This window comes from Carassius gibelio, chromosome B3 (assembly GCF_023724105.1).
Source record: "Carassius gibelio isolate Cgi1373 ecotype wild population from Czech Republic chromosome B3, carGib1.2-hapl.c, whole genome shotgun sequence".
NCBI lineage: Eukaryota > Metazoa > Chordata > Actinopteri > Cypriniformes > Cyprinidae > Carassius > Carassius gibelio.
Genome location: NC_068398.1, coordinates 20,999,424 through 21,011,688, shown reverse-complemented (window position 1 = coordinate 21,011,688; position 12,265 = coordinate 20,999,424). Strand labels below are relative to the sequence as shown.

The 12,265-nt window shown below is 39.2% G+C and overlaps 2 protein-coding genes across 3 annotated transcripts; both read right to left on the bottom strand.

Annotated features, from left to right (window-relative positions):
• Nucleotides 1-799: 799 nt before the first annotated feature.
• LOC127953686 (elongin-B) lies at nucleotides 800-4,755 on the bottom strand. Its single transcript, XM_052552953.1, has 4 exons — nucleotides 4,593-4,755; nucleotides 3,459-3,593; nucleotides 2,354-2,462; nucleotides 800-2,261 (listed from the first exon to the last, which is right to left on the bottom strand). Exons 1-4 carry the CDS (start codon nucleotides 4,593-4,595, stop codon nucleotides 2,149-2,151), a joined length of 360 nt encoding a protein of 119 aa, XP_052408913.1. The 5' UTR covers nucleotides 4,596-4,755; the 3' UTR covers nucleotides 800-2,148.
• A 547-nt stretch (nucleotides 4,756-5,302) lies between these two features.
• On the bottom strand, nucleotides 5,303-10,988 carry zgc:153292 (uncharacterized protein LOC100003014 homolog). 2 transcript variants are annotated; one of them, XM_052552914.1, is made up of 14 exons: nucleotides 10,812-10,961; nucleotides 9,661-9,984; nucleotides 9,227-9,425; nucleotides 9,075-9,101; nucleotides 8,202-8,269; nucleotides 8,019-8,118; nucleotides 7,871-7,945; nucleotides 7,678-7,746; nucleotides 7,290-7,529; nucleotides 7,075-7,181; nucleotides 6,821-6,986; nucleotides 6,390-6,477; nucleotides 6,251-6,295; nucleotides 5,303-6,122 (listed from the first exon to the last, which is right to left on the bottom strand). In XM_052552914.1, the coding sequence occupies exons 2-13, from the start codon at nucleotides 9,747-9,749 to the stop codon at nucleotides 6,264-6,266; spliced, it is 1,260 nt and encodes a 419-aa protein (XP_052408874.1). In that variant the 5' UTR covers nucleotides 9,750-9,984; nucleotides 10,812-10,961; the 3' UTR covers nucleotides 5,303-6,122; nucleotides 6,251-6,263. The 2 variants fall into 2 exon arrangements, with proteins under 2 accessions (XP_052408874.1, XP_052408873.1); XM_052552913.1 differs by lacking the exon at nucleotides 9,661-9,984 and having other exon boundaries at nucleotides 10,812-10,988.
• Between the last annotated feature and the right edge of the window lie 1,277 nt (nucleotides 10,989-12,265).

Here is a 12,265-nt window from a genome sequence, read left to right as displayed (position 1 = left end):
AGCTGAGATGAGAGCATGTGAACATTCATGTGAAACCTATAAATATTATTAACATTAAGCAATATTCTTTTCTAAAACTCATCGCTTCTTCAAAAAGAATTTAAGTATGTTTCAATAAAATACTATTTATCTAAACCAACTCTGTTTCGTATAATTGATGATCACGTCTTAAACATATTTCCAGTGTGTAACATTTCTGCTAATAAAATAACTTGTCTCTTACATCAGTCAAGTCCTCCAACTTCTAATGAGACGGCCTGTGTCCCAATCTGCATGCTTTCCATTCTAAATTCTTTGTGTATATTAGTAATTTTCAATACTATTTAGGGCAGATAGGGAGGCTAGTATGCACACTGGGATGCAGGGAGGGTTCTGGGATGAATCGTCGGTGATCAAATCTGCATCGTTCAGATTTTGTGAACTGGTTTAACCGATTCATTTAAAAGTTCCAGGCGAGGGCACCTAAACCCCCACGGATTACAGAAGTATCTGGGGAAAGTTTTTCCACAGATATGACTGTGTGTAACGCGTTTAGTTTTACGAATACAGAAACTGAAACATAACCTAATCTTAGAAGTCTTTCACTTTTAAGTTTCAGACTCATAAATGCAAATTTTCCCATTAGAAATCACATTTCCTCCCATCTTTTTTTTTTGCACTTTACTTTTTTTTTTCCATTGTTGGTTGTTATTCTGTATTGTGGCAATTATATCTTCACATTTATTATTAATAATCATATTAATAAAAAAACTAAAACCCCAAAAGCAACACCATTAAGAAACAGTCGTTGAACATTAGACAAGGAGTGGAAAAGGGCTGATTTTAATTCATTTAAATGCAGTTACAGATACTGCAGCATGATTTTCTTTTCTGTTTTTAACTTTTTTCTTGTTTGTTTGTTTTTGCAAGATCACTGTGAAGGAGCATCGCCATCACTGCGAAGAATAAGGGTGAGTTTGCAAAAACATTAGGATTCTGTTTTTTTTTTTTTTTTTGGGATGAACGCAACCTCAGCATTTGTGTTAAAGTTAAACATTCACTTGTTAAAGCAACTGCGCCCAAAGGCTTCATTCTTATTGATCTTTACATTTTTACTTGATTCTTTCCACTATTTTAAAATGCCACACACACACACTCACACACACACACAAAAAACGGACTAGCATTCACACTCCCCTTTGATTTAAACACAAAATCAGGGAATTAAATGTCAATACTAAAGCTCCCAAACAAATATTCCAAAAGAAAACAGGCGGACACCACCACACTCCTCCAACAAAACGACTGTAAAGAAAAGCAAAACACACTTCAGGAAGCAACAAAGCGAGTGGAAAAATGTATTTACAATGAAACCACTGTATGTCAGAATTCACCTTAACCATGTGCTGTGTATTCATTTGCAGGCATCCATGCCCAATCTGCTGCTCAGGATGCTCCATGATGTGCATGTACACTATATTAGGTTGGTAACATAAAACTGTTCAGCTTATGGCCTTCTGCAGCCCAATAAAATGATGCAGGATCTAAATAAGAATTATTATAATATCAATAGTCATTAACACACAACAGCGTACTGTAAATGCGATCAGTAAAGTGGGCATTTGTAAAACCTTAACAGCCACAAACACAAACCCACCCCACCCCAATCAGACTGAAACACACAAAAAGCACAAAACGTTAAACTCTCCCAAACATAACATTTTGCTTGAATTAAATAAGAAGCACGGGGTTAAATACTCCGATATCTAACCACCTCTGATGGGTGACTAACAGCTGTCTGACAGATGAGCAAATTCATCCAGAAATCAAGGGAAACTTTACCAAATCAAAATGGGGCGTTGTGATTGGTGGATTAACCTGTAGATGAGCAGACACTGAACATTGGAAGGGTTTGCGACAATACAGTGAGAGTAAGCTGCTAGTGCTCGATGGGACGTGAGGAGGAACAGGGAGAGCGATTCAGATTCCCAGCAAAGGTACAATATCACACAAGATCACTCTCACTCATGCTTTCCCCCTCTTTTTGTAACTCAAGACGCACCACCATCTTTAAACACACGTGTTTTGCTTGTCCGCTGTTTTGGACACTCTTCACCCCCGCTGTCTCCCCCCCACCCTCCCCCCAACCCTTTATCTTCAGTTCCTCCTTCACTGCACGGCTTGTTCGTTGGCAGTGCTGCCCGAGTCTTGAGGCTTCATGACATCAGGAAGCTCAGGAGGGCTGGAGAAGGCCTCTATTCTCAGAGGCTCAAAAGCATCATCTGTGATTGAAGGGACAGACACGGTAGGAAAATTCAGATCACCAAATATCACACAGCAGGACATGAGATAAGCGACTGAAACAAGAGCTCACCACCGATGCGAAAAGCCAGTCCTACTGTGGCCGGAGCCTGAGGCCTGGCTGTCTGGTTTGTGAACCCAGAGTCTCCGAGAGTCTTACTATCTTCAAGCAGCATGTCATCCTGCGGGACGTGGACAGATCGTTTAATAAAGCACATGATATGCTCACAACAGCCTGTGTTTCAGAAACTGGTCATTCCTTTTATGCTGCTCATGTGCACACTTATTGTCACTGAATAACACTGAATAAAGTATTAAACTCACAGTATTATAAATAATGGATTATTATCAGTTTGTTGTATTTTATCACAAGGTCACAAAGTGAGTTCGAGCAGACTTCTATCCATTTGCTTTTTCCCATATTCACACACATATAATAACGTTTAGTGTACAAATGTTTAAAACAAAGGAGAATGCTGTTTAAAGGAAGTCGTTTATCACTTTCTATTCTGTTAATCCTGTAAATGTGTCTTGTTAATCTACAGGTCAGTAACCCTTGAAGCTATTATTTGTGGGTTTTCTTAACTTTGGGATGTTTGAACTAGTATTAACAAAAGATTTGATTAATTCTGTGATGTTTTGTGGTATTAGTTTAGGTTACACACACTACCGTTCAAAACGTTTGAAGGCTCGTCTGCACTTACTTAATCAACAATACAGCACAAACAGTTGTATTTTAAAATAATCAATACAAGTTAAAGAACTGTTCTATTTTCAAATATTCGCAAATGTAGTTTATTCCAGTGATTTTCAGCACTACTCCACTTCTTTAGAACTCATTCTTATATGATCTGCTGCTCAAGAAACATTTTGCAGTTATTAATGGTCATAACAGTTTAGCTTTTTTGCATTTGCAACATTATAAGTGTATTGACTGTCACTTTTGATTAATTAAATGCATCCTTGCTTAATAACGGTATTCATTTCTCTTTAAAAAAAAATCTTACTAGCTCCAAATTTTGTAACATGGTGTGAAATTACATAACTTGGAATGCTTTTAATTCTTCACAACAGGAATGACTCCACTACATACAACCGTCAGGATATACTGCAAGAGCTATAACACATGTATACATCAATTAACAACCAACAGCATGATGAAAACTTTCTTCGCTCACCTTATAAAGTCTCTGGTCCTCTGGCGCTCGCTTTAGGATGCCCTCCACGATCCGCTTCAGCTCGTAGACTGTGGTCGACTCCTTGGCATCCGTGAAGATGGTTGTCTTGTGACGTCTGATCATCAGAAAGACATCCTGAAGAAAAACAAGGATTTAATCCTCTCACCATCAACACAGACCTCGATTTATACCGAGTTCAACCCTCCACAACCTAAACTCATTGCTCCTTTGAGTTTTGACAGAACATTTCTCGTCCTTCACACAACAAAATTAAACCTCAATCATCTTAGAACTTCTTTAACTCTCAACACCCGAAAAAGAAAAAAAGCAGTGTTTGTTGTAATTTACAGGTTGAAAAACCACAGGGGTTTTAAAAATAAAACCATAAAGAGAAAAGCAGACGGTGAACAACTGAAACATGTCAACTAACTAAACAACAAACACAACTCTGACAGCTGCAGTTGTGTTAAGTAGCTGTTGTTGTTGACTCAGTTACTGACAACACTTGTGCGGTTTGTTTACCTCAAACAGCTAACCAGCATTACGAGGTGATGAAAATTAAATGATAATAACTGTAAACGCGGCTAAACCGAATTATCTTTTAAAAATGGACGTGCAAACTGGAGCTAGTAACAACGGCAGGACAAAACATGTAGCAACTCATCTAAACTTGATAATCTTTTGATGATTATCCATCTAATATCATTTATCGCGCGGACAGATTAAATGACTAAAGTTAGATGGTCACCTAAACAGGCCGGGCCCAGAACGACCAGTGACAGGATCTGTCCTGAAATCAACACCGCGGTCAGAGCCACACTTCGGCTTCAGCTCACACACAAGCGATAGAAAACTGACTGCCCATGGGTTTAGAATACTGATCGACAGAACCGTCGTCGAGCGCAATGTAGTCGCAATCTAATTAGTAACGTTAAACGGGGCGGATTTAGCAGGGAATGTTAGCAGGGCTGCTAAAAATATTGCGAAACAAAGAGGACTGTGTAACGGCAGCGTTCACACTCGTTAGCCCTCCAACCAGCGGCTAGTTTACGTTTAATCCGTCACAGAAACATTTTCAAACTACAAAAACGAAAGAATTCGTTCGATCTGGGACTGATTTGCTTCCCCACTCACCATTTCTCTCCGAGTGTTTCGCTGACTTCTTCCACTATCCCACGCTGCACTGCGGAAATCAAAGCGCTCGAGCCGGTCCTCCACAATCCCAGACGTCTTTGCGCGAGCAGCGCCGTGAACTCGTTTCTGTGCCGGAGACGCGCCCTAGTGGCCTCACACTGTTCAGTGCATATGTTTGAACTAACACTTGTTGCACAGGCACAATCCATTTTATGAAGCTGAATATACAGCTTTGTCTATTTCTGTGAAGTCATTCTAATGCATAATCGTGTGCTTAAGAATGCACTGTATGGCGTAGCTTTAACAATTGTTATCAGTGGGATCACTGGCCAAGTGTGTTCATTAGAAGCGTGCACATTGTAGAATGTGTGGCTTCCAAATGTGACCCTGGAGCACAAAAGCAGTCATAAGAAGCACTGGTATATTTGTAGCAATAGCTAACAAAACATTGAATGTGGCAAATTTATATTTTTTTCATTTATGCCAAAAATCATTTGGATATTTAATAAAGACCATGTTCCATTAAGATATAAACTTCCTACCGTAAATATATCAAACTTTAATTTTTGATTAATAATATGCATTGTCAAGGACTTTATTTGGACAACTTTAAAAGGGATTTTCTCAGTATTTAGATTTTCTTGTACCCTCAGATTCCAGATTTTCAAATAGTTGTATCTCAGTCAAATATTGTCCGATCAAACCATACATCAATTGAAAGCTTATTTATTCATTTGATTAAAAAAAATGACCGGTAACACAAATACAGATACGAAATGCACAAAGACATGACGTCATCAGGAGTATACACAGTTTATTCTGAGAAAGACTTGACAGAATAAACTCTCTCACAAAATTAATCATGGTTTTGCTATAGTAAAAGTGTAGTAAACATGTTTACTTTTTTTGTTGTTGTTGTTGGTTTATTAGCATTTGTAGAACCAGAGTTTTACTACAAATACCATGGTTAAACTATGATTAGTGTAGCAAATCTACAGTTTATCTACAATAACCAAGGTGTTTTTTTTTTTTTTTTTTTTTTAAACCATGGTTAATTTTCGTAAGGGCTTCGATGTTGAGGCAACATTATAAAAGGTTTATCTGAAAAGAAAACAACAACAACAATCATGCACACTTCATTTCAGGCTTCCACAATATCCTTTAGGATTGCCTGCAACTCACAGGAGTATTTGTGGATTTATTAACATTAGATTCTCTCTTGCTGGCTCAATCTGCTTGAATCGTTATTTACAAATACTACAAATGACTAAAGAAAACCATGTCTTTCCCACTCCGTTCCAACTATTTATTTACAGCTAGTACTACTCTCTTTAATACCTTTTAATGGTATGCATTCACAATGCTGCCAACTATTTCAATATGAAAATCACAAAAAAGATCTCAGTCCGGGTTTCTCTCTCAGTCTGACTTAAGCTCCTTATTTTTCATCCTTCGCCCAAGCGGTGTGTACTGTGCCTCTTCTTCACTGGACCTTCAGTTTGAAGCCACACACCGGTTACAGCAGACACACTAGCAACAGAGGAGACAAAACACCCTGTTGGTTTTGTTGGCAGCAATTCTTTTCATTTATGAATTTGAATGACAAGGTACAACAATATCTTTATGCAGTAATAACAGAACTGTTCATTCACATTTACCTGCTTTTGTGTTTTATGAAATGACAATGCAGTCTGCTGATTCTCCTGTGTTAACAAAAAGTTGAATGATAATTAGTAAAGACGTGGAGGAAACAGACACAGGTAAACTGAGATTTGAATATGAGACGATCAAACTCACGGAATATTCGTTTCAGAGCCTCGATTTCCTTTAAAGGGTTTGGTTTCTGGATTTTGAAGGTGTATTTTGCGAGGTCATCTTCACTGAGCTTGATTTGGAAAAAAAGCAAAACACTCAAATTTAATAATATACGCATACACCGTCATTCAAAAGTCTGAGGTTTTTAAGGTTTTTCTCAAAATAACTTAATACTTTTAAACAGCAATATGAGAGTGATTTCTGAAGGATCATGGGACACTGAAGACTGGAGTAACAGCTGCTGAAAATTCAGCATTTGAAAATACATACGTTTTGATAAAATAAAAATAAATGTCCATATCTACACAAAGCAAAGCAATTCCGCTGCAGATTCTTGACATAATCATAACCAGTAACACAATAGTTTTGAGCCGCCAGTGTGAACAAAGCTGTTGCAATATCACAGTACATACTGGCTGATCTCTGGGTGATGTGTAAGGTTTAGTTCCCTCACTGCGATGGAGTGACAGAGGTCTGTGTTTGGTTTCTGGGTGCACACTGCAGTTGAAGCGCAGCACGCTGACAGGCAAATGAACATGCCAACTATCTGGATACTTCTTCACCAGACCTTCCACCATACTGTAAGAATAAACCATACCATACATTTTTCAGAATAACTCTATGCTCTGTAATATTATGAGTTATGTCCAAACACATCTCAACTTACTTAACAATGTGGTATTGTGTGTGGGGTTCAAGCTGCGACGCCTGGTGATGCCGAGAGACGAGGGAGAGGTCCTTTATCATCAGAATATTATTGAGTGCTCTGTTAACCTTGATCAGAAATTCAATGGTATTGAGACACTGAAATAACCTTTCAGCACATTTAAATGAATAAAAATACAATGACAAAGAATGAAAACTGCATGAATCATGACTTACCGTTCGGACCTGAATCCCTCTAGCACCCCAAGGTGTGAGGAATCCCAGAGGAAACCCGTAGCGGGAAACAGCATCACACATAAGCAGGGCAATGGAATCAGAATTAGGCTTTTCTGATGGAAAGATTTCAATCCACTTGGTGTAATAATCACAGATGACCACAATGTGGCTATAGGGGCCTTTGCTTTCTTGAAAAGGCCCTGTTACATCTATACTCAGCCACTGCCATCTCTCTGTCACCTACATGGAAAAATTACCATAAAAGAATATCAAAATGCACAGGTAAAACTATGGTAAGCCACACTTTAAATACTATATCATGTCTTCACACAGAAACCACCACTGTGATAGAGGACAAAAGAAAAGCAGAAATCTGTAAAAGGCATACCCGGATAAACGGAGAGTTTGGATTTTCAGGTGTTTCAAGAGGTGCATCATCATCATCATTTCCAGGATCCTGCACATTCATATAAAGAATAAAAAAATAACAATGCTAAAACACCATTCAGGAGGCTATTTCCAGACCTGTAAGGCTTAAGTTTCTACATTTACAGACTGTTATAATGTACAGGTCTACATACACTAGCATCATCATCATCATCTTCTTCATCATCAGCCTCATCATCACCCTCTGAAAGCTTCATCCAGTGAAAGCTCTGTGAAAACACATTAACTGGTCAGTGAATGAGATGCTGTACAAAAGACAGACACACATCAACAACTGTTAACCTGTGGTTTGCAGTAGTCATCATGGAAGCTGCCAGCGTGCAAGGGGCCAAGGCTGGAGCCATCAGCATCCACAGACACACGAACAAACTTCCCCTCGAGCCTATCAAACCCATGAAGAAGAGACAGTTAGTAAGACGACTAGAGAGAAAAAAACTGTAACTAATAGAGGCTAACAAACAGTACCGCGGTGTTACTGGTGCTGATACTGTGGTTGGCTTTGGTTTGATAGGCACTTCAACCGGCTTACGATTCTGAAAAACACAAAACAAATGAATAATGTCAAATAAAAAAAAAGATGAAAGACTTTCTAATACAGATTGAAAACAATGGTCCTCAACTGAGGACACAGATTTTATATTCCTGAACCTCTGTGTAAGCCAGTGGTGTAGCATTTACATGTCAGATTTCCGATTGCTTAAAATAAAATAAATAAAATAAGAAAATGTTGATCTGTCAGTCTGATTGATAGGTTTACCAATCAAAATGCTGCGCTGTAAAATGCAGCTGTTTTGCAAATTGATTTGATTAGCCTATGTCACGTGTTGTGCGTAACTTTCATCTTCGCTTGAGAGTTCATTAATATTCGGTGACAATGGCAGCTACTGCGCAAAGTACACTATTACGCTTTTTCAAAAAAGCAAAAGGAAAAATGAGCGAGAAGGAGAAAATGTGCCATCGACATCATCTGAGTCTGCTTCTGTGACAGACAGTGAAGTCACGTTAATGCCCGACGATTTGTCTGCAGTTGATGAACCGCCTTCACAACCAGTGATGACCACATTTTCCTTAGACTGAGATTGCCGGAAAGAATCGTTGATTTTCCCCAAAATGGTAGACCCCTTTGACCTAAAAGTTCCTCCCGAGATGTTATACACCATAAACTGCATAAGACCAACAATTTTACACAAAATATTTACATGACAAAGGCTGAAAAGGAAAACCATTCATTATTTGGAAATGCTTTGATGTAAAGAACCACGGCTTTCTGGAAATGTATTTACTCAATTTTTTTACTTGAAGTGATGATGAGTGATTCCTCTAATGTCCCATACATACCAGAGATCGTCTCTTGACAGCTGGCACCTGTGTGTGGGCGAGCACAAATAAAAATCATGAAAAGAACACGGGGACTATGAGCAGGAAAAACTTAACTAAAAAACAACAACGGTTATCTGCCAGAACATTTTTAAAGACATGCAGAAACTTGCCTTCCACTGCAGATGTTTTGGGAAGTTAAAGATAGTCGGGACAGCGTTCTTGCGCAGTCGTTTGTGACTGCCCACTTGCTCAAAGCAATCCTTCTCAAAATGATCCGAGCACAGGACTGAGTTTCCAGTCGGCCACCAGTTCTGCCATCTCATCCGACGGAGCCACTCTCTCACTCTCAAGCCGTCAGCTAGCGGGAACCTGGAGCATGCACGCACGCACACATGCACACACACACACACACGCACACACACACACACACAGAGCGAGAGAGAGAAAGAGAGAGAGACGTGCATAAGAGTGTTGATGCATGCGTCACAAAACCATAACAATGCTGGACAAATATGCGTGCATTTAAATACACATTGTTTAGCGGGTTATTTGAGGGTTTGTTCGGAACTTTACGAACATGAGATATTATAAATGCACAACTTACTTGTGAAAAGAAAACTCGCCCCTGCTGTATGCCTCTCTATACTCTCTATCTGAACGCTTCTTGCACTTATAGGCTGAACACACCGGCATTGTTTTGTTCAATTCCAAAGCAATTTCAAACGTTGAACAGACATATTTTGTGTATTTCCGGAAACTGTTCTTCTGGTGGGGTTTAATGACAGATTGAACACTGGGAGTACTGCCACCTAATGGACGCGTCTAGGGATCTCCGTTTCGCGATGGAGACCCATTCTCCTTCTGTGCTGAGAGCTGTCTGTTGTTCTGCTTGTTCTCTCTGAGCCTCCTTATCGTCCAGCTCTGACTGCTGTATAAACAAACAGTATTATTGATAAAGAATGTACTCTGGGAAACCCCCAGTGCTGCTTCACATCAGTGCTTCAGTGAAACATTTGTTTGTGTGTGTGTGAACCAATCGTTATCTGTCACTTAAACGTTTCGAAAGGTTGCCCACAGAAACGTCTCGGGGTTTAATTAAAATCTTAATTTTTGTGTCTTATGGATTTGAACAAGAGTCTGAGTAAATGAAAAAAAAAATTAATTTCTGAGTTTTGAACTCTCTCTTAAGTCTAATTCTGAATGTCTGAGATGTATCAAGATAACGTTTTTATTTAGACTACTGTTGTCTTTTTTTCTGAAGTTTGATTAAGTCAGTGTTACAAAAATGATAACTCACCTACCTGTATTCATGAATGGCACATCAATGGTACGTTACAGACAACATGCAAAAATAACCGGTGAATGAATCTTTTAGTGAACGTGTTCAAAAGAATCGATTCACTGGAATAAATGAAACTCTCTACCGCCAAACAACATCAACAGCTCCTCGAAAATGCATAACTGCGCAAACACAAACCGTTACGATGACAGCAGTCCCGTAAATGATTACATTTACAATACTTTAGTTGTGAGTTTGTAACTGCGTTTGTTCATTACACACAACACAAGAACAAACACACAAATAAGTCCGTAAATGTATTTTTGGCAAAGCTGTAGCATTCCTGATTATTTCTGATTAGCAGCTACACGATATTAAAACATATGTTATACATGATGTATGTTTTGATTAGGAGACTTTACATCCGAGGATTGACTTTTGTTACTTGGAACTTGCAACAAACATCTCAAACTTACGTGTGAAAAGAAAAGTCGCCCCTTTTGTATGCCTCTTTATAAGATCCATCAGAGCGATTCTTGCACTTATAAGCTGAACAAACGGGCATATTTCTAACAGAATATGTTACTGCTCCATTCAGTTTCACCAATTCCGTCGCATGGGGCAACAACAGCAAACGACTGTTTTGTATTTCCGGATGCAGTTATTCACTGAGAGACCTGTTACTGCCATCTACAGGACATCGTGTGACACTGCAGCCAGTCCCACAATCAAACACGTGTGGACTGTTCCCAAAAGACTATTTACAAGTGCTTCTCAGTAAATTAGAATGTCGAGGAAAAGTTCATTTATTTCAGTAATTCAACTCAAATTGTGAAACTCATGTATTAAATTCAATGCACACAGACGGAAGTAGTCTAAGTCTTTGGTTCTTTTAATTGTGATGATTTTGGATCACATTTAACAAAAACCCACCAAATCTCAACAAATTAGAATATGATGACTTGCCAATCAACTCAAAACACCTGCAAAGGTTTCTTGAACCTTCAAAATGGTCTCTCAGTTTGGTTCACTAGGCTACACAATCATGGGGAAGACTGCTGATCTGACAGTTGTCCACAAGACAATCATTGACACCCTTCACAAGGAGGGTAAGTCACAAAAATGCATTGCCAATAAGCTGGCTGTTCACAGAGTGCTGTATCCAAGCATGTTAACAGAAAGTTGAGTGGAAGGAAAAAGTGTGGAAGAAAAAGATGCACAACCAACCGAGAGAACCGCAGCCTTATGAAGATTGTCAAGCAAACTGGATTCAAGAATTTAGGTGAACTTAACAAGGAATGGACTGAGGCTGGGGTCAAGGCATACAGACGTGTCAAGGAATTTGGCTACAGATCTCATATTACTCTTGTTAAGCCACTCCTGAACCACAGACAATGTCAGAGGCGTCTTACATGGACTAAGGAGAAGAAGAACTGGACTGTTGCCCAGTGGTCCAAAGTCCTCTTTTCAGATGAGAGCAAGTTTTGTATTTAGAAACCAAGGTCCTAGAGTCTGGAGGAAGGGTGGAGAAGCTCATAGCCTAAGTTGCTTGAAGTCCAGTGTTAAGTATCCACAGTCTGTGTTGATTTGGGGTTCAATGTCATCTTTTGGTGTTGGTCCATTGTGTTTTTTGAAAACCAAACTCACTGCACCCGTTTACCAAGACATTTTGGAGCACTTCATGCTTCCTTCTGCTGACCAGCTTTTTGAAGATGGTGATTTCATTTTCCAGCAGGATTTGGCACCTGTGCACACTGCCAAAAGCACCAAAAGTTGGTTGATGGCAAACAATGCAGATGAGCTGAAGGCCACTGTCAAAGAAACCTGGGCTTCCATCCCACCTCAGCAGTGCCGCAAACTGATCACCTCCATGCCACGTTGAATTGAGGCACTAATTAAAGCAAAAGGAGCCCAAGTATTGAGTACATGT